At 38.4% G+C, this 25,193-nt stretch overlaps 1 protein-coding gene across 14 annotated transcripts in view; it reads right to left on the bottom strand.

The window, feature by feature from the left end:
* The window catches only part of CASK (calcium/calmodulin dependent serine protein kinase), a 415,968-nt gene that overhangs the window by 55,657 nt on the left and 335,118 nt on the right, over positions 1-25,193 (bottom strand). For all 14 annotated transcript variants that reach the window (XM_019649798.1, XM_019649806.1, XM_019649845.1 and 11 more), the window contains 2 exons: positions 7,049-7,126; positions 4,644-4,724 (listed from right to left, as the gene is read on the bottom strand). In XM_019649798.1, coding sequence (XP_019505343.1) covers positions 4,644-4,724; positions 7,049-7,126 — 159 coding nt within the window. The remainder of the gene's footprint in view (positions 1-4,643; positions 4,725-7,048; positions 7,127-25,193) is intronic.

The raw sequence follows: 25,193 nt of genomic DNA, 5'->3' as shown, positions 1-25,193 counted from the left end.
ATGGAGTCAATGGAATTGTAATAGACAAGCATGATATCGGGGGTGGGAAGGCAGTAGATGGGGGAGGGGGGTTGTTTCTGTGTGAAGGGTGAAAAGGATAACTATTGCATTGTTCTGTACACCTGAAACTAACAATAAAAAAACCCCCAAAAAACAAAAAACAAAAAAGCTAATAACCCAGGGTTCCAAAGGGGAAAAAAAAAGTTTGAATATTTTTTTTTCAAATATGTTATGAGGTATGATTGAGCAATTGTTACTAGGCTGAAATAGCTGTTATTTTACATTACATAAGAAGAATCATGTAATAGGAAAGGAACACTTTCTGTACTGTAGTAAGGATATGGATAAGACAACTACCCTGTTTCCCTGAAAATAAGACCTAGCCAGAAAATAAGCCCTCACATGATTTTATATGGCACCTTGGCATACTGAATATTTTAAGTTGAAGGAGTTTGTGGAAAAAGCACCCTTCTCTCTGAAACAGGTCATAAAACCCTCATGTGAGGGGTGCATGCCCTCCGTATCCTGGAGGAATCATGCTGGGGCTTCTTCTTGGCTAGGTCTTATTTTCAGGGAAACACAGTAACAACTTCAGCTAAGAGTGAAAAAAATCATACTACTTTAAAATGAATAGGAAAAATATGAATTTTAGGTTCAAAAAGTGGTCCCTCTAGCTTCTTAATTACAAATCATAAAATTTACCACTTAATGAAATTTTCATGACAACCTAAGGTGATTTTAACCATCTTGTTTTTGGGGAAAGTAGGATACAAATTTACTTTTAAAATCTTCTGTTCCAGATATGATTTCTTAAAGAAAAAAATTAACTTTCTATTCCATTAATATTTGTCTTTATCCTTAATGTTTTATATTTTACTATTGCAATAAGCAAAGGATTTGTTCTTTTTAAAAAATCAATCTTTCAAATGGAATAACTGAAAAAGGGATTAGTGTGATAATATTTGTTACCATGACCTTTATGAGTACAGACTTTAAAAAATCATTTAAATCTACACTTATTTACTCTTCCTTTAATTACTGTAGTTTTAGTTGTCAGGTAATTCAATGTTAAACCCTCATGTTTTAGTGATCAGAAAGCAAAGAAAAAGCCAGATAATTGAACAAGTAAGTGTGAAATTGTAAATAAGCTAAGAACAACTCCCAAACCTTGACATAATAAAAACATCTTGTAAGCATTAAAATATTTCCCTTTAGCTATTAATATTTCTTTAAAATACCAAGATTTTGAAAGCATGATTTAAAAATGCTTATAAGACAGGAAGTCCCAGCATTTCAAACTTTATTTAACATAGTATATACAGCTCAGAATTATATTTCCCACATGGGACATTATCCAAACATATGCTTATTTGGGAATGACCAATGAGCTCAAGTTTACAGGAAAATGGAGCCTCATTACAAGTCACCCCACTTTTAAGAGCATGGGCTTTGGAGCCAGCAAGATATGGGTTTTAAATTTCAGGGAGGCTACGTACTAGATGGGTGACCTCAAGCAAGCCTCTTTACCTTTCTAGGGCACAGTTTCCTCTCTGAACTGTAAAAGGGGTTAGTCACACTACCTCACATCCCCATCATCAACAAGTCCTGTCGCATTCAACCATCTCTACTGTAGAATCTCAATCTGCCCATTTCCCACCACCCCCATCCTTCTCCAAGCCTTTACCATCTCTCGCAACAGCCTCCTAATTGGTCTCCTTCTTCTAACTTTCATCCACCTTACAGTCCATTCTCTACACACCAGCCCTAGCAATCTCTAAAGCACAAATCTGATAGTATTTCCTGCTTGCAATCACTCAGTGCCATCTCACTGCAATCAGGAGAAAACCCAGATTCCTTACCATGGTCTGGAAAGCCTACATGGTAGGGCCTCTGCCAACCTCTCTTAGCTCTTCTTGTACCACTTGCTCCCTTGTTTACTATATCCCAGCAACAACGGCCTTACTTCTGTACCTTGAACCTACACAGCTCCTTCCTGCCTCTGGTCTGGGCCTTTGCACTTGCTTTTCCACAGGCTTGGACCGTCAGAAGGTTGTTTTTTTTTCATATAATTAGTCTCAGTTTCTTCCTCACAGGGGTTTTCCCATGACTATCTAAATAAAGTAGTTCCCACTTTACTGTCATCTCTGTCCCATTATCCTTTCTTTTGTTCATAGTTACTATCATTATATGAAATTATCTTGTAAGTTTACCTGCTCACTGTCTGTCTCTAGCTCACCTCTCCACCCCCAGCCTACCTCCACTAGAATGGAAGTTCCACGAGGGCAGGGACCTTGTGTGTCCTATTCACTACTTACTATCCTCAGTGCCCAGCATGGTACCTGGCACATAGTAGGCATTTATATATTTGACGAATGAATGAAAATGTCTTTTAAGCATCTAGCTAGGTATTCAGAAATTATAAGAATTATTATTTCTGAAAATGTTTACTAATAACAATGCACATATTAACTTCTGACTTCAGAAAAGCAAAATAAATCAAGGCTTCAAAGGTAGGTAAGTTGTCAGACATAGGGCTATCAGGGCATTCATGATTTTGAAAAAAATCTTAACCTTAAAGACAGCTCTTATTTGGGTATATGTTAATTTCTTTATTTTGCTTATATCAAATCTGAAAGATCTATTGGTCTCAAATGGTCATATGTCATTCTCTGACTTGAGCTGGGGTTGCTTAGCAATTTATAGACATGTCTGTCCAAAATGTACCGATTTCTATCCGTGGAAAACACACTGCACAGAACAGTTGAGGCAGGGCTAACCTATCTGCTAGTGGGCACGTTCCTAACCTAGTCAGTATTTTACTGAGAACATACTGTGGACCCTGCACATGATCAGACACCATGGAGTAACTATGTTCATCATCTGACATTTATTCGGCATCAAGCATATGTCAGGCAGTGCACTAAGCACAGTAGATGTATCATCTACTTAATTCTTATTCCAACTCCATGAGGTTGGCTCAGAGAGTCAGAGTTCACAGAACTAGGAGTGGCAAGGTGGAGTTCAATCCCAGGTCCATCTGAATCCAGCTTTCACCACTGCTACACTCTATAAGACATGATGGCTAAAGGGGAATTAGTTATAATCTGGGGACACATATGAAACAATCAGGGAACACAATAATATTAAGTAGGGGGAATTAACTCCTGACATTTGTGATTTCTCGAACTTGAGGATACTGCTAAGGCATAGAGTTTCTTCATTTTCCTGGTCTGTGAAACAGATAATAACAACAATTAAATGAGATCATAAATTCAATGAGAATAAGAAAGCTGAGGTGAGATGTGCTCATTTACTGGGGAAGGGGTCTGCTCCAGCAGGCCGGCATGTATTAGAATGTGACACAGGTGAATACAAACAGGTGTAGACTGAACCTGGCTTCCTGTAACTGGAGAGTGCAGCTATCAGATGGAATCAAGTCAAATATTCTCAAGGATTATACTTGAGTTCAGCCTTTCATGTTTAGGTGGGAGAGTTAGGGTGAATACAGTAACTGCTTTTTTCTAGGTGCTCACTTGGAGAAAAAATTCTACTTCAATAACTGGGTAAAAGTTTTAAAAACATTGTATCATAAAGTATCATGTACGTCAAAATTCACAGTAACTGATATGCTACACCTATTATACTGTTACTGTTATTTTAAAAATATCACCTCAATAGTAGTAATAAGAACATAGATTTAAGTCAGAATTTCTCCCAAAGGGCAGTCACCTGGATTTTTCACTCTCCACATATATTCCACATATACTGATGTGGCTAATGTTTTAAAAAGGTTACATTCAACATGAATTTCCATCTGCAATTGTGCCTTTGAATTGAAGTTAAGTAGACAACTGTGGACCTTCTTCTACAGAAAGGTATCTCATCTGTGTTGAGTTCTGTTTAACCACTTACCATTACCATTTAGCTTTATAATAATTGGCCAAATACAGGTGCTATCCTTATTTTCCATATAGTAGAAATGAATGAAGAAAAACAGGAGTTTTGCATTGTCAGGAGCTATAACTCTTTCAATATATCACCTAGATTCAGAGAATTCTTTATTAGTGAAAACTGTCTCCAACTTGAGCTCCTGTGGTTTAAGTAACACAAACAGTTCCAGTGACTTAGGGACCATCCTATCAGGAAGCAAATCCCTTGCCTGATGATGACACAGTCTTTGAAGAGACACCTCAAAAATAGCATCTTTACAACTGTGACACAAAGTAAACAAATGAATCTTACTGTATTTGGTATTAGTTGGTACTGTAATCTTAACAGTCTGATATTAAATGTATAAAGATGCATTTGATGAGGATGGCTGTTTTATGACGAACATTACAAGCTTTTTTTAAAGCTGAAGGGGAATAAGCAGCACAAACTTCCAATTATAAAACAAATCCATGGGGTGTAAAATACAGCACAGGGAATATGCCAATAATATTGTAATAACTTTGCCCAGTGACAGATGGTTACTAGCTTATCGTGGTGATCGCGTTGCAAGGTATATAAATATTGAATCACTATGTTGTACACCTGAAACTAATATAATATTGTATGCCAACTATAATAAAATTTTTCAAAAATATTACAAACTTCTTCTCAAAGTAAGGTTTTAGTTCTAGGGAAGTTTAATTGTTACTTACCATGAAATGAGGTTGTGTTAAAATACGCTTTAGTTCCTTTGCATCATTATTCTCAGGGTAACATGAAATTTCTTCCAATACCTAAAACATAAAAAATAAGCAAGATATATAATAGTGCAAACAGGATATAAGATTTAAAAATACAGAATTCTTTTAGATTAAAAGCTATGAATGAGTTTTTAATGGCAGGCAAAGTAATTATTTTGGAAAAATTCATTTATTTTATTCAAAGGTTATTAACATAAGAGAACTATATTGATAGCAACAAAAATGCAGCAAATTGCTATAATAGTCTCTGCCTATATTATCCAACTATAACCCAAAGGGTTATTGAAAAATACAAAACAAAACAACAAGTCCACAACACATAGTTATTACAGGTGTAAGTAACTTAATTCAGTTAACGGGAAAATATCTCTGCAAACCTTTCTTCCAAACTCACCACCAAAATGAATCTGTAATAAAAGTTAATAACAGCTTTCTTTTATATTAACAAAAATGTCAATTCCTTTTAGAATGATTAAAATGACATAGGCTCAAATAAAAACAATTTAAAGAAGAAAAACACTTAAGCAATTTTCCTTGCAGCCTGGCAGAATCAATGTTACCCTCCATACTCATCTCCTCACATAGAGAGAAGCACACCTATGCCAGTGGTTCCTAGGATTAATTGCCAGGGAATCCAAGAGAATAAATGAAGAAACCAAAAACCCAAACTTTTCTCTTTCCACTCAAATTTACTTCACTAATTATAGATGTTAACATTTTCTTTGTACAGGTAAAATAGTTGTTTTCAAATGAAATTGTTCTTCAAAAGTTATTCCTCAACACCAGGATGGCTTTACCCATTTAAAATCTGATTATGTGATACTGGCCCTGGGGAAAGCCTCTGTTCTCTTTCAGAGTAAACACACTGTTATGATTCTTAACTGCAGACGGTTGGACTCACAGAGCGGTGTTTATACACATTGCACTCAATTCCAAAAATTGAGCCAATCAAAGATTGCTTCAGCAGGGCTGGATGTCAGGGGCACAAAAGTCATCCATCCAGTAGGAACCTCTCACCTCAAGTTGGAGAATCTTAATATTGGGGTAGGAAGGGATATTATGAAATCACTTAGCCTAAGGCTTAGCTTTCAGCAGCATACTTACTGTGCTATCCAATCACCTCCTCAAGGAAGAATGAACAGACAGACAGAAACTACAGGGTTTCTTTCTTATCTAAATGCACCTTTACCAAGTGACTGGCTATGCTGGTAATTTATATGGTTTAATGATGATAAGCCAATTCTTCTTGGTGTATTTTATGCTCTGAGTTTTTCTACCAGTGAAATGAAAGGATGAAACCATATACTCTCTCTGATCCCCTGCTACTCTCACAGTCTATGATTTTAAATACTGACGTGTGGTCTCCCAAGTTAGAACTTCTCCAGGCTGATGTCCTGACCACATGGTCAGGCCTAGCAGCCCCCCATGTCCCTGGTCTTGTTTCTCAGTGAATATACGATATTTTCCAGTATGGTCTTGTGTTTAAAATCTGATAGGGAGGGAATTATGTCTTTCATATTCTTTCACTTAGTAATCTCACTTTATAAGAAACATTTTTTTCCAAAAGTAAATATTTGCACAAAGACTTTTATAACATCAAAAAGTGGAAAAAAAATCCCTAGGTGTCTAACAATGGAGGAATTGCTAATTCATTATAATTTAGTAATAGCAAAGAAAAATTATGCTGTTGTTAGAATTTATATATACAGAGACCAAGTAGACACATGGATAAATGATCATTACATAATGTTAGGTAAACAAAAGATACATTTTGATTGAAACTATATGAAAATTTATAACAAATGGTAGTGACGGGAAAAGGATATACAAATGAAAATTGCTGTGTTGGGGTGATGGGATTATAAATGAATTTTTATTTTCCAAACTTTCTGCCATGTCATGTGTCTATATTAAAAACATTTTAAAAAGTCTATGGCAGATGTACACTAAGTGACAATTTATAAAAATGACTTATCTCTGAACTTCGGTGATGCAGATATTTAATTAACTTTCAAACATTACCACCTTAAAAAGCAACTCAAATTTTCAGAGCATGTCTATTTCCACCAAGTGTGGTAAAATAACTTTAAAAAAAAAAAGAGAAGCAAAATTGATATGTTAACGTGTTCCAGTTTATACAGCAGAACCAGAACCAGAAATCTAGGCAACGTTGCTGCTGAGATTTTTTTTCTTTCCTGTATGTAAATACTCAGTGATCACCTTAGAAATACTAAATCTGAGTATAATGGTCCAACTGTGACTCCAAGGAAACTGCCTCTTCCTGTGCAGGAGAAATGTTTTCACAATAAAGGTAGCAAATGTGATACCCTGATACATTTACAAAATATATCACTTACCTCTTTGGCTCTCTGTACTGCATCACTCGGAGGATTCCTGATTTGTGGTGAAGACTTTGTGTTAATTTTGTCATACAGCTAAAAGCAAAGGAGAAAATCTGATCAACATGCATCATTCTTTGCTACAATCCAGAGCTTCATATTCGTTATTTCACCAAACAATATTTTCCTCTTAAAAAAGAAGGCTGGTGATTTCAGTGGGATCGTCTTTTTAATCATCTCTCATTCATGCAAGGAAACTTGTCAGAATACAAGTCAGATGCTTATCTTTCTTAAAAATCATATTGAAATAGATGGTCCAAAATTCTGTCAATGTAGCAATTTCCTTGTTATTTGAAATTCATCAATATTTCAATAATCACGGTATTTTTTCCACTGATATGAGCAACATTTTATAAGATGAATAGAGAGTAAAATTAAAGAACTCTTTCTGGCCAAGACACGTCTAAAAGAATTTTCACAGAAATCTAAATCTTGGGAAAGGGCAAACCCAACTCCTTTCAGGAAGGACTGTTCTCACAAAAGGTTTATGCCTATTTTACTAGGGCTGGTTATTAACAGTATCAGTGCTGGCATTATTCAACAGGAAATCATGGTTATAAACTTTTTTCCTTTTAAATTTGAAATTCAGAGTATGAGAAGACAGTGAAAGAATCTAAATCTATTTTAAAAACCCCACACATCTAAATGATCCAGCATTTAACTTTCCAAAAAAAATTAATTCATTAGAGAAAAATCTCTATAGTGTAGAAATGCAATTAAAATGCTAATTTCTACCTCAGATGAAATGTCTCATTCAACAATCTGCTTTGAAAGGTGACAAGTTAAAAATGATCTTGGCTAGTCTGCCACTTCTATTTCCTAACTTCTCTAGAACAGGTGGGGATTTTTGGGGAGTTGGTTTTGGTTTTGTCTTTTTTCTCCCCTACTATGCGCAACCATGCTGGTTGAGAGGTCCAATATTGACTGTAAGCATTCTTCAGTTATGTTAGATTTGTTTATACTGATGCAAGACAAAGGTTTATGATTTGTAGATATTTGGGCTACACCATACATAAAAATGCCTAACGACAAACAACTAAATGCCTAATGACAAATAAATTTATTTTTAAAAATGCCTAATGAGAAGAATGTGAGGATAGAGCAGTGACCATTTTTAAACGATGGCATTAAGAAAGCACTACTAAAACAGAAACCTGTATGGTATAAGTAGGTTAGTAAAATGCTGCTCTATTTAAAATATTATATTAACATTTAGAGAACTAGTGATGTGTGTCTGTTTCACCAAAGTTTGCCCAAATCTCTGTAGAAATGTGGGATGTCTCCATCCTCTGAATGGTTTCTATCACTAAAGGTTATAAATTTTGGATTTAGGAACTAGGAAATATATTTTCCCATAGAAATAATATACATAGAGTTAGGTTCCTAGATTAATCTATAGAGATGAGTGAAATACTGTACATATACAATAAAAAACAGAAGACTCCCCCCAAGTAAAACACCATAAATTAAATAAAAAACATTTAAAATACACATGTAAAAAGTAGACACTCATCACCTGACATGTCATAATACTGATAATTAAACAAAATTAAAAAATTACATGAATAAAAATATTTTTAAAACTTTTGAATGCTACTGTTTGAAAAAAAGCAAATTTAATTCAAGGCTTTACATGCTGACGGCACTATCACTTTATAATACCTAATGTCATTACAAAAAGTTTTGCCTTTTTCTTCACCAGGGGCTATTATTAGCATTTTTTTCAAAAACTTCCACTATGATCAGGATTAGTTTCTATTTACACATTTAATAAATGCACATTCGTTTTTTACTCACAAAGCAACAAAAATTCCACAGCTCCCAGAATTGCTCTCTCTCTGTCACTGGAGACTTTTTATTTTTGCCTTGGTCTTACTATGCCAAATATGGTTCCCTAGGTCTTATGTCAGTGTGGTTTCTTGAGGACTCATAGCATAATCAGCTGCAACGGTGATTAAACATACAGATTCCTTGGTCTCACTTCAGACTTACTGAATCAGAATTTGAAAAGGGGGTCCAGAAATCTGTGCTTTAATAAACTCTTCAGGTATCTGTAAATCTTTACACCCAGTGTTAAATTCTGAGAGTAAGGGTAGTAGTACTAATAATAACAATGACAATTGCTTTTATCGAGCACTTATTAGATGCTAGGTACTAGTTAAAGTTCTTAACATATATTCTTCATTTAACCTCAAACAAACCTATCAGGTTGACACCTCTACTTCCCCACTTTACAGATGAGAGAACCGAGACATAGAGCAGTAAAGTGAGAACCACCATTCTAGCCTTATAACAATGTCACAGGTTGCAGATACTTTCAGGGCCCTGCTCCATGGAAGGTGCTCAGACCAAGGTTTCCTCTGCTCTTTTGGTCTGGCCCCATCCAGTTCATCACAAATTCACGCAAAATTCAACTGAGCTAGTGGTGGGTTGAGGGGGAGGTGGGATGCTTAATATTAAAGGCAGATACAGCAGGAAAGAATTAAAAAAAGCCCTTCTGCTAGAGTTGGGGACACTGGCCTCTGCCCCCCCACCAGCTCCAAGGAGAGCACAAGACTGGAGCTCTAAGGCAGGCACTGGGTTAAGTAGGTAGTTTCCATGTGGCTAAGAATAGATGGTGAATCTCCACTGTCCACTCATTAACCAAAAAGGGAAATTAGAACCAAGGCAGGAAGGGGCAGGGAAGGGGCTCAGGTCACTATCAGTGGGAAGGAGGGACCCCTTGTTGATCCACCCATCCATCCATCCATCCATCCATCCATCCATCCATCCATCCATCCATCCATCCATCGAATATTTATTGAGGTCCAACTATGCACTAGGCATTCGGGTTCTATTTACTAGAGTTATGAAGATGAAAAAGATGAGAATTCTAGTCCTCAGAGAACTCACAAATTCCAAAGACATGTATAACCAAAGGCCCAGAAACATGTGGCAGCTTGGTCCCTTTGGGGACCGGAGAGTAGTTTGGCCTCCAGAAATATCAGCTGGAGAGGATCTCAGTGAGCAGCACCAAGTTATGTGTATGCATAAATTGCCAACTTTCATTTCCCCCTCAATTTCTATGACTGTATTTTTGCCTTAGGGACTCAAAATATTTTAGGGATATCCATAATGCAAAGTGTTTGAGAAGCGTGGCAAAGCAGGTAAATAAAAAGTCATCAATGGGGCTGGCTGAGTGGCTCAGTTGGTTAAGAGCTCGCTCAAGGGTTTGAACTCTGAGCAACAGTGGTTCGAGTCCGGCCTGAGCGGAGCTGCTGCTGAGCTGCCAACAGGTGGCAGGATGGCTCAGCTAAAAAGAAAAAGTCATCAATAGATGAAAGTTTGAACTTCATGTAACTTCAAGTGTTTTAAAACAGGAGTCAGAAATATGCAGCTTTTCTTTTTTTAAGCTGAGCCATCCTGCCACCTTTTTTTCTCTCTCTTTCAGACACTTTTTATTTACAGTTTGTGTTCAATGCAAATCAATTCCATAACATGGAAAGTTATTATGAATCAAAGCATAAATACACAAACACAATATACAATCCAAAATAGATGTACAGCATTCGGGTATGAAACAAAAGGAATGTTCATTCACACACACAGTAGCTTGAGATCTGTTGGATATGGTGTTCCTGTGGTTTCTAAAGATGGAAAAAAATGACTTTGATTATCAAGACTACTGTGGCCGTATCAGATACTGGAACATCTAAGCATCAGTGTGTGACCATGCGAACAAAAGACTTGAGGGAGTGTCTATTTTTAAAAAGGTTTCTGTGCATCAAGGCAGTTGTGAAAAGATTTACTTTCCAGAATCAAGTCCACATTAGGCTTAGGATCAGGTTCTATCTAAAAATATTGAATGATAACAGAAAGTGTTCAAATGTTGCTATTTTGATTCATAGTTTTTTTAAAAAAAGTATATACAGGAAGAGTACAAACGTTTTTCTGAATTTAAGTAAGCTTCCAGTCTTCAATCCCAAATACCTTACTGACAGTTTTGGCTCCTTCACATATTTGTCTTTTCAAGATTTGTCAATTTTACCTTCAAAACATACTATTTTTTAAATTGTAAAAAGTATTCAATGTATGCAGAAATAAAATGCATTTTGAAATTAGTTGAGGTCAGTGTATTTCTACTCTTTGGAATTAGTTTAGCTAAATGAATCCGGCGCTCTTTAATAGGAATAATAGATAAGTATATATGCAAAATTTATTCATTATGCTTGGATTTGGGGTAGATTCCAATCCATCATTGCTCTGGCACATGTCAATTACTATATAAAAAGTCAAACGCAACGTCCAATCCAAAGCCTCAAAGGAAACAGTTGAGTTCCCAAGAAAACAGTGATAGCTTAACAATCACTCGATCCAGAGTTACACTGGCATCACATTAGTACTGTGACACAATACACTGAGGATTTACCGGAACACCTGGAAGTTCCTTCTAATGTACATAGAAATAGAACCATGGAAGCTTTTTGCATTACCTAACTGTTTTATGGTCATATAGCTTTAATGCACCAAATGAAAACTGAATCTGTTCCAAATCCCATCCTATAAGATAAAAATCTATTCATTTTCAGGGTACTTTTTATGTGTCCATACTTCTTAAGCCACATTTAAGGAAATTATCTCTGAACTAATTCTGGATGCGTCTCTCTTCATCTTGTACATGAAACTCCAGCAGATTTAATATTGGCCATCATCTAGTCAGCCCTGCCCATGCTCTTCAAACCAATGAAACCTGAGGTTCTCAACATTTTCTGTGTCAATAAAACAAGGTGTGGAATTAGCAGATTCAATGAAGACCTGTTTTTCCTTATCACACTAGATGTCTAGACGCTCTTTGGGTTAGGTTTAGAAGATGGGGAAGTACAGATATTTCTTGGTCTGAGTCTCTTAACAGTAGAGATGTAGGAGGGAGAACAAGATCATGAAGAGGCTGGCTGTTGACTGCAGAGCAGCGCCACTTGCTTTGGTGGTGGTATTCACTGGACTCCTGGTACTGGAGGTATTGTGGGTGGGGTTACTTGGAGTTGATACAGCAGCTGTTTGATTTGAATAAATCTGCGCAGGTAGGAGCAGCGCCAGAAGCAGCAGCCCCAGTCCTAGTCTGGCTACCATCGCTCTGCCCATGTCCGCTCCGTCGGTGCACAGCGCATCTCACTGGATGTGGGTAGAGTAGAGAACTGCTGGCTCCCGGCGGGTGCAGGCAAGGTGGGCCTGACACCTTTTTTTTTTTTTTAAAGATTTTTTTTTTGGAAAATTGGGGAGGAGAAAAGACAAGTTGCTGTCCTTTGGTTCTTCAGTCTAGTTGTGGAGGACGTCGCTTCACTGGCCCATGTTGGTATTATCATTGCGCTCTTCTCGGGTGAGGCAGTCGGTTGCCAGCCATTGGACGGCTGCTCACGGCGGCTCACGGCAGCTGCCAGCCGCTCACGGTAGCTCATGGGAGCCCCACTGCAGCCTACGCTGTCGCTGGCGACTCACGTCAGCCCAGCTCCAGGTCAAGCTGTTGTTCACCATCTTAGCTGTAGAGGGTAGTGTCACTGGCCCTCATGTGGGATCCGAACCGGGGCCCTGCTGCTCAGAGCTGGTGCTCCCAAGCCAACTCCTAACCAATGTGCCACTCGGCCAGCCCAATATGCAGCTTTTAAATTTCTCATTCTTATGGGTCATCTTCATATTGTATGCTGCCTACTAGGTGAAATTCAGGGGTCAAAGCTCACATCCAGGTAGAGTTTTGTCAAGTTCTGCGGGCAAGTGATAGGTGCTTGGATTTTGAAAACAAGTGAAAGCTTCAGTTTCTTTCTTAACACACTTCACCTGCTCCCCGAGTCTATCATGTATAAAGAGTATACAGGGCCGGCAGAGTGGCTCAGCTGGTTAAGAGCGCAAGCTCTGAGCAAAAGGGTCACCAGTTCAATTCCCACATGGGCCAATGAGCTGCGCCTGAGCTGAGCTGCTGCGAGCTGCTGACAGGCAACCAGATGGCGACTGGACTTGGAGCTGAGCTAGCTGCGCCCTCCACAACTAAGATTGAGGGACAACAACTTGGCTGTTCCCCTTTCCCAATTCCCCAATAAAATCTTAAAAAAAAAGAATATACAGAATAATGTGATTTGGGACTTTGCCTGTTTTGGACTTTCAGCTAAAGCCTAGAGCCTAGGCCAGTAGGAAGTAACTGGCACCAAGTCAGCTAGGAAACTGCCAGATCATTGCTCTAGGGCAGCGGTTCTCAACCTGTGGGTTGCAACCCCTTTGGGGGTCGAATGACCCTTTCACAGGGGTCGCCTAAGACCATCAGAAAACAAGAAGATATTTACATGATGATTCATAACAGTAGCAAAATGACAGTTATTGAGTAGCAACGAAAATAATTTTATGGTTGGGGGTCACCACAACATGAGGAACTGTATTAAGGGGTTGCGGCATTAGGAAGGTTGAGAACCGCTGCTCTAGGGCTTCCTGAAAGGTGGCCAAAATGCTCCTTCCGCACTTATCCCAGCACCCCATTCTGCTTACAGAGGCTGAAGCCTGGAATCGGTAGGAATCACAGGATGAGGAGAGCAAGTATTTGATTTTCCCTTTCCCCTCCTGATAGGGAAGAAAGGAGAGGGAGCTGCCCCCTTTCTCGTGCAAGTGAAGGATGGTGGACACTCCAAAAGCATTGCTCACGGAAACTGGAGGTGCCAGCAAGGAGGGCTCACTATCTCACTCTTTGGAGGGATGCTTGCTGAGTTGCAGCAACTTACAAGGCCCATCTTGGTGCAGCAGGAAGGAGCTGTGTGTGTGAGAGTCCTTGGGGCACCTTGAATTGTGGTGTTTAGGGTTCCAAGTGAAAAGGGACTGTTGCCTCTTTCCTGGCTGGAGGCCGCTTGGGGCAGCCCTTGATGGCAGGGTGAGGGCAGCCCACACTGGTATTGTATGCTGGGGCAAGAATGTGTGTTTCCCACCAAGTCAAGTCACTGTCTCCGAAAGTAATCTGGCTGGAGCCATCTTGATGGAAACTGCCCAAGAAGGCTGTCTGTACAGAGCAAGCGGACCCAGAAGTTAAGTAGCTGTGTGGTAACAGCTGGGGGCAGAAGCAACCCAAGACAGAGCCAACATCTGGATGCCTGCCACACCAAGGGCATTAACAGACAAGGGGCAATGGCTGTGTGAGGGACAAGATTATAGAACATGCTGTTTAAGCGCTTCTTTCTTTTTTCCACAAACAGACTCTTGAATTTTTTGACATTCTGTAACAGCACTTAGCATGGGGCTGAGTACACAGTAGCTGTTTAATACATGTTTCTTCAAAAAATAAATGAGTATTTGTGCTGGTGCACAGGAACTATAAATAGACATAGTTTTAAAAAATTCAGAGTAACATAAAAATAAACAGTGGGAATACTTATTTCTTAGCCTGTTTCTTTAGTAGCCAAATATCATTTATCTTCAGTCCTGCTTGCATAGCTAAAAAATTTCCCGCAAAATTAAGAAAATGTATCTTTTTTTTTTTTTTTAAAGATTTTTTTATTGGGGAATTGGGGGGATGGGAACAGTGCTGGGGAATTGGGGAAAGGGGAACAGACAAGTTGCTGTCGTTTTGTTCTTCAATCTAGTTGTGGAGGATGTTGCTTCACTGGCCCAAGTTGGCACCATCAATGCGCTCTTCTCTGGCGAGGCAGATCAGTCGCCGGCTTCTGGGCGGCCGCTCACTGCGGCTGCTGGCCGCTCACGCTGGCTGCTGGCCACACACGGTGGCTGCTGGCTACACACGGTAGCCCATGGCAACCCACTGCCACAGGGGCTGCAGCCCACGCCGTCGCCGGCGACTCATGGCAGCCCAGCTCCAGGTTGAGCTGTTGTTCAGCATCTTAGCTGTGGAGGGCAGTGTCATTGGCCCTCATATGTGGGATCCGAACCGGGGCCCTCTGGCATCCCAAGCGAGTTCTTAACCATCGCGCCACTCGGCCGGCCCAAGAAAATGTATCTTGACCACAGTTAATTTCTTTCTTTTTTTTTTGTATGTTTCAAGTATGACTTACTTCAAAAAATATCAAGAGATCTTAGATATTAACATGATTCAACTCCTCCATTTTAAGAAGGGGGAAGCTGAGGTCCAGCGAGGCAAAGTGACAAGCTCAGGCTCCTGCAGCCAGAGCAGCAGGACTAGATGGAGGCTGCCTGGTGAGCTGTCCTTTCTTTCATACCAGATTGTGTCAGGGAGATATCGTCAGCAAATATTTGGGGAAAGAACTGTAGGAAATGCCATTTATAGGCTGTAGGAAAAAAATACACTAAATATGACTTGAAGGATATCTGCCAATCAACTATAAACCTTGCCCTGTTAAATAACGTTAGAATCCTAATCCTTTCTGGGCCAGATGGTAAATATTTCAGGCTTTGAAGGCCATTCAAACTGTCACAACCACTCGACCCTGCTGTGTATGAGAAGGCAGCCATTAACATCATAAATGAAGAGGCATGGCGGGGTTACAATAAAACTTTACTTACAAGAACAGGTGGCTGGCTGGATTTGGCCTGAGAGCTGCATTTGGCTGCTCAAGCTTAAATTCAAGGTTGATGAAAATGACAAAATGTATTTCCTCTGCTATTTGCCTTCCTGAAATTTGAAGGTATCATGTGTATTTGTAAAGCTGAGATGTGGAGGGTGAGGCAGAGGGAGGGAGGGAAGAACGTTAATAAATTACCCCCAGAAAGAAAACAAGAATGAGTCGATTACTGTTTATTTTCTTTCTAATGAAATTATAGTTACCCAGCCTCAGCACTTTTTATTTTAAAAAAGGCAAAATGAGGAAATGTGAACAGCTGCAAGGGGAACAGGCTGTTTCACACTGTCTCATTCACAGGCAGGCCTGTTCTCCGCCAGTCTCTGGCGCTGGGTCAGGTATGACCACACGCAGCTACAGACATTCTTTATCTTTCTGTCAAGGAGTATGAGCACAGTTCCATTAGGAGTGCACATTCTATATTTGAGAAGGGGTGTTTTAAACAAAGCAGAATAAAGTTAGTGGTAACATTAAATTCAACTCTACTGAGATTCTGCTTTCAAACATAAAGATGATGAAATCAGTTAATATGTGACTTTTTATTCAAAACACTAAATCGTTTCATGTGTTACCATATTTCATTATATCTCACTGTCTTCTCTGATTTCTAGTCCCCAAATAGAAGCCTTTGTTTTGCTCATAGTTTATACGCAGCTTTTAGCAAGATCAACATTTAAAATGGATCAGCTGGCAGAGAACCTGTAACATTCCTGTCACTGGGTTAGTGTCCCACTAAGTTTCTAGCATAGAGAAAACCAAATCTAAGGACCAGAATGTATATTTGTTGAGAAAGATTGTAACTTTTGCAACTAGACTGCAGACATGGGCCAAATAATGAATGGATTTGTAGAGCTGCAGGGAACACTGAAGTTCATTAGCAACAAACCATCTTACTACTTACTTCAAAGATACTGAAGAAGATCCTTGCTGGGGAAGAATTAAAGTGTTCAAGAGTCAAATATTTAGTTACAAAGTATGTGATGAAATGTGCCTGTGATCCTAGTAAAACAGATAATGACACTGACCACAAGTTTACAATGCACAACAATAATGGAATTGAAATGACTTGTAACTGGAAACAGAGGCTATCTTATTAAGACTTACTTTACATTTTGTTTGAAGAACCTGGGTGAGTAGGAACAAAGTTCCAATGCCACATCTTTTCAGTGAACGTTCAGTGAATAATGACAGCAGATCAGTCATTGATATCCAACAGTATGAAAAAAATACATTTGAAATCCAGTAAAATGTTAGGGAAAGAAGATTTAATACTAAAATATAAGAAACTGATATCCGACTACTGTACTGGAGCTGATTTTCAGAAATTAGAGATTGGAGAAAATCTTCTGAGATCTAAAAACTATTTTTCTCCTGCTCAAGTTTATATATAAACTCATGGTCTCTTGGTTAAAAATACGAAAAAGCCCTTTTAAGTATCTTTGGCATCATTAAACAAGACACACACCAAACCAGGAAAAGAGCGGTATATTTAACAGCAGCCTAAAGATTGCATGATGAGAAATATAAGTGAAAGAAACACACTACAAAATTTAAAATGGCATTTAAAAAAATTTAAGGAGCTACAATTAAACTTTGGGAGGAACTGACATAACCTGTCCTTCTTACAAATCTAAGAGGAATTATGCATCATTGGGATATTATGATTTACAAAAAGAAATTAAAATCACCTGACATTTTTTCTTTTATGAGATAAAAATTGCCTATTTTATCAGCACTAAAAATTGTTCTTTCTGAAAATCTAGATTTTACAAAATTTCTAAAAATCGATTTAATTTTTAAAAAACAGCTGAATAAAGCACTCAAAGATTAGTATGCAGATGACTCTTCATCTGGATAGAGATAATGCCACATTCATTTGAAGAGTATACTTCTGTTTCATTTGCACATTATCCTTCACCATTTGTACTATGTGCTAACTTTCCCTCTAATAATTCAGAAAATGTGTAAATAGCTAAATTTTATAACTATTAAAATAAACTTGTTTCTCACATTTCAAAAAAAAGGCATCAACTCCACAAATCTAGTGACCGTAAATAAAGTAGCAGGAGTCCCACCTTGGAATTTAGACTTTCCCTGGAGGAAGGTTCAGGGCTGCTACCAATACTATGGTCCTGGTCCAGTTTATATCGGGCAATTCAAGTTAGAAATGGACATCTGATGTACTGCATATTGTATTTAGTGGCCAATGAGAAATGTTCCTGGAAGCCCTTGAGTTAGACACCCCAGGAAAGCTTTAGCCTAAGAGTATAGCAGGGCAATGCTGGCTTAAATCAAGTTTCAGAAAATCACGATGGGGTATATATATCCTGACTTGAAGTCTTACAAAGGGGCCCGGCTGGCTTAGTAATATGCTACTGTAACTAAATCCACTATGACAGTTTTCTTCTGACAGCAAATAGGAAACTGAAAATTTAGTATATCTGGGTCAACTGAAGATTTCATGAAAGAGTTGTAAAAAATACCTGGGATTATGAAAGCGAAAGTACCCTAAGGAGGCCCTTGTTTGGCTTACGTTTTATTTGTCTGTGTACAGACCTGCTTTTGTTTAAGTCCCATTAGAACATTGCACTTCCGGGGATTTATTTTTGAATTCAAGAAATTAAGACTTCCTTGACCTTCTAGTTCAAGCTAAAAAGATTTCCTCTGGTAGATTAACAGTGTAGGCTATTTGGCGGATTTCTGGTCAGCTGGCAGCTCTTTCTGAGAAACTCAAACCCTGGCCTCAGATGACCTAACTTGACTGTTCTCTAGGCCTTTTTCAGTTGCCAAATAACTCTAAAATTGAGCCCTGTAAGAAACAAATCATAATGCTTATTCTTGAGCATACAAAAGAAAGCATGAGGAAAAACAAGCTTATATAAATGAAACAAGTGGGCTTTATTTTGCTTTTAATCAAACTTTCTGAAATGGGGCACTTTTTAATACTAGATACAAAAGTTAGCCCAACTGAGAAATTTCACTATGATATAAATTTCTATTTAAAAAACCCACTAACACCTGAAACTAACAAATAACATTATTTAAAAAAACCCACTAGAAACATTTTTAAAAAGTGTTAAAACCTCATTTTCTAATGAGCTCTTCTGAAGCATCTGCGATAAAATTTAAATGATATTTACACTGAATGAATACCCTATTAGTAATTTGTGGCTTTAAAAGAAAACATTTACATTAGGAGTGTCATAGAATATTTTATGTAATTACAGATGCAGTACAACAATTTTTGACTTATGATATGGCTTTTATTTTGCATAGGTAAACACCAAGCATTGGTACAAGTAGCTGTAGCAAAAATGAATTTCTGGGGCCGGCCGAGTGGTGCCATGGTTAAGAACTGGCTTGGGATGCCAGAGGGCCCCAGTTCGGATCCCACATATGAGGGCCAGTGACACTGCCCTTTACGGCTAACATGCTGAACAACAGCTCGACCTGGAGCTGGGCTGCACTGAGTCGCCAGCGACGGCGTAGCCTGCAGCCCCTGTGGCAGTGGGTTGCCACGGGCTACCGTGTGTAACCAGCAGCCAGCATGAGCAGCCAGCAGCCACAGTGAGCGGTCGTCCAGAAGCTGGCGACTGATCTGCCTCGCTCGGGAAGAGTGCAATGATGGTGCCAACTTGGGCGAGTGAAGCAACGTCCTCCACAACTAGATTGAAGAACAAAACGACAGCAACTTGTCTGCTCCCCTTCCCCCAATTCCCCAATAAAAATATTAAAAAAAAAATTTTCTGTTGTGGCAAGTTAAGAGAGAACAAAACAAAGACAGTCTGGTGGAAGTGGTTTTATGGGATAATGTTTGAAGGGCCACAAACAGAAAGAGCAGCTATGTTCTTGGGTTGCGAATGCTGCAAGCCAACCCCACTGAATGTTCTTCAACTGAACATACCGCATTTCTTTCTGGGAGGAAACCCCCTCCTTTCCTTGAGAATAGCTTGAAGAAGATTCAGTCCTTGCAGCACCCTGAAGGCCTTTTGAACCTTCCTTTGCCTTCTGGTGAGATAGACTGTGGTGTCATAAAAAGAGAATGGCATCCAGTGGGAAACACTGGTACCACGGTATTCATTATTATTGGTATTTCAGTCAATTCCAATCTCTGTTTTAAGGAGTAATTCATCTGAACAAATGAGGGAACAAGAGGGACTCCTGTAGTTAATAATACTGTCAGTGAAAATCACACGTTCCTTTCACAAAGATGTAGAACATAGGAGCTAACTTGGAGCTCAGATAGAGCAATTGCCTGGGGATGGAATTAATAAGGCTGAATTCCCTACCAGACAGCTTTATGTATTTATTTATTATTTCTTATTTTTTAAGATTTTATTGGGGAATTGAGGAAGGGAAACATCCAAGTTGTTGTCTTTCAATCTCAGTTGTAGAGGGCGCAGCTAGCTCAGCTCCCAGTCCAGTCGCCATCCAGCCGCCCATGCGCAGCTCATGGCCGCTCAGCTCAAGGTGCTGAGTTCAATCTTGGTTGCAGGTGGGCATAGCCCACCATCCTATGCACATGTTGTTAGGAGCACGTGCTCTCACCAGCTGAGCCATACTGCCACCTGTTGGCAGCTCAGCTTGGGCGCAGCGTCAATGGACCATGTGGGAATTGAACTGTCGACCTTGTTGTTCAGAGCTCATGCTCTTTCTTCTTAACCAACTGAGCCACTCGGCTGGCCCCAGACAACTTTATTTTAAAAATTTGGCTTTTCTTATTACGTAACTGTCTACCATAAAATGCTGATATTGGATGAATAAAAAACCAAAATGTGGTATACACATACAAAGACATATTTTTCAGTCTTTAAAAGGAAGGAAATTCTGACACATGATACAACATGAATGAACCTTGAGCTCATTATGTTAGGTGAAATAAGCCAGTCACAAAAGAACAAATATGGCATGATTTCACTTAATGTGAGGTACCTACAGCAGTCAAATTCACTGAGACAGAAAGTAGAATAGTGGCTGCCCGGGGCTGGGAGAGAAGGAAATAGTGAGTTGGTGTTTAAGGAGTACAGAGTTTCATTTTGGGAAGCTGAAAAAAACTTCGGGAGGTGGATGGTGGTGATGGCTGCACAACAGTGTGAATGCACTTAATGCCACTGAACTGGACATTTAAAAATGGTTAAAATAGTAACTTTTATGTTATGTATATTGTGCCACAGAAAAAGACAAAAAAATTGATATTATGTCAAATAAAATCTACAGAAAAGCTGTGAACTCTGAGAAATGACAAACATGCCTTTGAATGTAGAAGAAATTAACTAAAAGAATAAACTAAAAGATGTCATTCTGAGAAGGTGCCCCTTCCCATTGCAAAATACATAAAACTATGTTAATTCATAATGTTTTTAAACAAAAAAGACAATTTGGGGTTCTTCCAGAGAGCACAGCTACATGTTGGTTAATAAAACAGTTCTTGGGAGAGAACAAACTTAGCATTTTAAAGTCAGTAAACAGTAGAGTGTTAACCATACAAGTAAATATTGAGATGGGGAAATCAGTGTAATGACCCTGTAAAAGCTACTGGAATGACCCTGTCAGTGGGCTTTGTGAGCACTGCAGAGCACAGGCAGCTTGGCTTTGCTGGATAGGTGTTAGGACACAGGGACAATGCCAGGAGACAGTGGAAACCAATGTTGTTTGTAGTGGCAGCAAGGAATTCTAAACGACATTATGGGATCCACAGTACACTATAACCCATAGCACATGGAAGAAACTTCCAACAGTGCTTCCCCTTAAATTAATACAAAAGGGGAAAAAAGATTTTCTTAAATAAAAAAAATATATATTACTTTTCATTTTTTCACTTTTAAAAGCTTTAATTGAGGTATCATTTATAAACTGTACAATTCACCCAGAGTTAAGTGCACAGTTTGATGATTTTTGGTAAATTCATACAGTTATACAACCATCATCTCAATCCAGTTTTAGAACATTTCCTTCATTTCCAAAAGTTCCCTTGTGTTGTATCTAAGAACTCTTTGCCTAATCCAAGGTAATAAAAGTTTACTACTATATTTTAAAAGTTGTATAGTTTTAAGTTTACAATGGATCTATGATCCATCTTGTGGAAATTTTTGTGTATGGTATGAGGTAAGGATCTAAGTTCATTTCTTTGCATATGGGTATCCAGTTGCTCCAGCACCATGTTTAAAAAACAAAACAAAACATTATTCTTTCCCCACTGAATTGCTTTGGAAACTTTGTTGAAAATTAATTGACCCTCATAATAAATAAATAAACCCTCATGTGAGGGTTTATTTCTGAACTCTATTCTGTTCCATTGATCTATGTCAATCCTTACACCAATACCATACTATTTTCATTACTATAGCTCTATAGTAAGCTTTGAAATCAGTTCTCCAACCGTCTTTCTTTTTCCAAAATTATTTTGTCATTTCCATATAAATTTTAAGATCGGCTTGTCAACTTCTACGAAAAGAAAAATCTACGGGGATGTTGATAAGGGTTACATTGACTCCACAGATCAATACATGGGGAAAACCACCATCTTAACCATATTGAGTCCTTTAATCCAACAAGTGACATTGCTCTCCATTTATTTAGATCTTCTTTATTTTCCTTCAGCAACATTTGTAGTTTTTAGTGTATGTGTCCTATACTTCTTTTGTGCAATCCACTAAGTATTTTACTCTTTTTGATGGTATTGTGAATTTCTTTAATTTTATTTTCACATGATTCATTGCTTGTATATAAAAGTACACTTAATTTTTGTATATTGGTCTTGTGTCCTGAAATCCTGATAAACTTGCCAGTAGTTCTAGTAGATTTTTTGTAGATTCCTTAGGATTTTCTACATACAAGAATATTTCTCTACAAGAAGATGGTATTACTTCCTCCTTTCTAATCTGCATGCCTTGCATTTTTTTCTTGCCTTCCTGTGCTGGCCAGAATCTCCAGTACGATGTTGAATAGAAGTGGTAGGAGTGGACTGTCCTTGTTTTGTTTCTGTTTGTATTAGTTTTCTATTGCTGCTTAACAAATGACCATATACCTGAGTAACTTTTGAGCAGGCTAAGTTTATTGATATCTACATTAAGAATGAGGAAAAACTACTTTGAAAATATTCAGGACATATGATATTTCTAGTTCTCTTTACCCCAGGGATTTTGTTTCATGTGGTACTTTTCTACTGACACTAATACTTCGATACACTGATAGAAACAGATATGGGAGTTTTCGCCCATCCAGTTAGTAACAGTGGAACGAGAGAGCCCAGTGCCCAAAGTGAGCAGCAGTGCACTTTAATCTCCAGCCTCAGGAGGCAAGTAACACAAGAACCAGCACCACTGGCCCACTGTCCAGCTGGTTTCATATTTGCTGAAGCTCATTCTTAAGACAGCATGGGACCCTGAGAAGGTACCAGTAGCTCAGCCTTTGAAATAGGCCTTATTATTCCAGACATTTAAGTGTGAATCGACTGGACTATAAATTCATGGGAAACTTAACTTTGGCATTTCCTGGCTGGTAATCTATTTAAACATCCAAACTTACCAGTGCATCAACTTATTTCTCAGACCCCGACTGGCTCAAAAACATCAAATTACTGCAAAAGTTCCTTTTTTTTCCCCCTTTAGGAAACTTCGAGGTTCTAAAAATATGCTGTTCCCAAATAGACTACTAATTTAATATCATCTCAAAAAAGCAAAATAGTAAATCAAGAGTAATTTTCCAGTGCTAACTCCAGGTCAGATAGAAAATATCTCTAACTCTCCCTAAACAGTAAACAATTATAAAAAAGATGTCAGTAATATAAAATATAGAGTATTCCAGACATCAGTTTATTTCTAATGCAATATTTAAAACGATTACTTGATCTATTATACAAATCTACTTATATTGTAAATTGATATAAAACTGCTAAATTAAGTTGTTACTGCAGTTAGTTTTTGTTTTATTAATCTAATCACTGATTACATTTTTAGAAAACATAATTTTAGGACTTCCCACAAAAATAATCTTAATTAGGTGGGGTATCACATTTACTATGGAAACAACAGTATGTAATAAATGCTAACAGCTGTTCAGAGGTATGACAGATGGTGGGTGAGTGTTTAAAATTTAGTTGTCAGAGTTTGGCAGAGACAGATAAATGTCATTTAACAATGTTGTAGAACACTGCTGACTTACAAAATAAACATTTATTCTGTAATAGGAACATTTCCATAAGAAATTGAGAAGACTAAGAATTACTACCAAATAACATTTGCAAAATGCTTTTTATCTAAAAAAAAACCTGTTGATTTTTCAGTCCATCAAAAATACATCCAATACCTGACCGTCCCATTTATCATATACAAGTTCCAGCCCAAAACTGATTCAAAATATCATTAAAAGATATAACTTTACTTTAACACCAATTCTCAAGAAAGCCTGATTAAGGAACGACAGGGTCACATTTCACTATTAGATTTGGGTAATTCACACTCACACCTGAAGAATCAATTCGGGGCAAAGTCCGTTTTCCATGCTGTAGTGGGCTGAATACTGTCCCCTCAAAATTAATGTCTACCCAGAACCTCAGAATGTGACCTTATTTGGAAATAATGTCCTTGCAGATGTAATTAAGATGAGGTCATACTGGATTAGGATGGCCCCTAAATCCTATGACTGGTGTCCTTATAAGAAGGGCATGTGGGGACAGCTGGTTAGCTCAGTTGGTTAGAGCACAGTGTTCATAACACCAACGTTGCCAGTTCGATCCCCGCACGGGCCACTGAGTTGCGCCCTCCACAACTAGATTGAAACAACTACTTGACTTGGTGCTGATGGGTCCTGGAAAAACACACTGTTTCCTCCCCCCCCCCCCCAAAAAAAAAAGTAAAAAAAATGTATACACATTAAAAAAAAAGAAAAAAAAAGGAATGTGTAGACACAAAGTCACACATACAGAGGAGAACTCCATGTGAAGATGGAGATAGAGATTGGAGTGATGCACTGACAAGCCAAGGAACGCCAAGGAGTGCTGGCAACTACCAGGAGCTGTAAGAGGCAAGGAAGGATTCTTCCCTGGAGGCTTTGGAGAGAGCATGGCCTTACGTGGGCACCTTCATTTAGGGTTTCTGGCCTGCAGAACTGTGAGAGAATAATTTCTGCTATTTTAAGCCTCCCAGTTTGGGGTAGTTTGTTATGGCAGCTTTAACAAATGAATACATACACATACCAAATTTTATCATACAAGAATTGATCCTTATACACAGACCATCTCTGCACAGCACTTTTCATTTCTGAAAGTAGACATACTGGAATAAGCTGGGCCAAGCACAGCTCCTCCTCAAGCAACTATTTCTTCCCACAAAATGAGAAGCAGCATGTGTGTGCCAGGTGGAACTGGTTGGGTAGCAAATATTTAGAGATTCTGGATCTATTTCTAGCTACAGATTAAACTAGGTATATTTTACTAGAATTTACATCAGGAAGCATTTCCCCCCAGTGGAACCACAGTATTTCTCCTTTTGTTTTACTGTAAATTCTTTCAACCTGACAGATGTTTTGTTTCCTCCAAACAAATGCTAACGTTTCTTTGA

This window comes from Hipposideros armiger, unplaced genomic scaffold (genome assembly GCF_001890085.2).
Source record: "Hipposideros armiger isolate ML-2016 unplaced genomic scaffold, ASM189008v1 scaffold_7, whole genome shotgun sequence".
Classification (NCBI taxonomy): Eukaryota; Metazoa; Chordata; class Mammalia; order Chiroptera; family Hipposideridae; genus Hipposideros; species Hipposideros armiger.
This window is presented reverse-complemented; position numbering and strand designations above follow the sequence as displayed.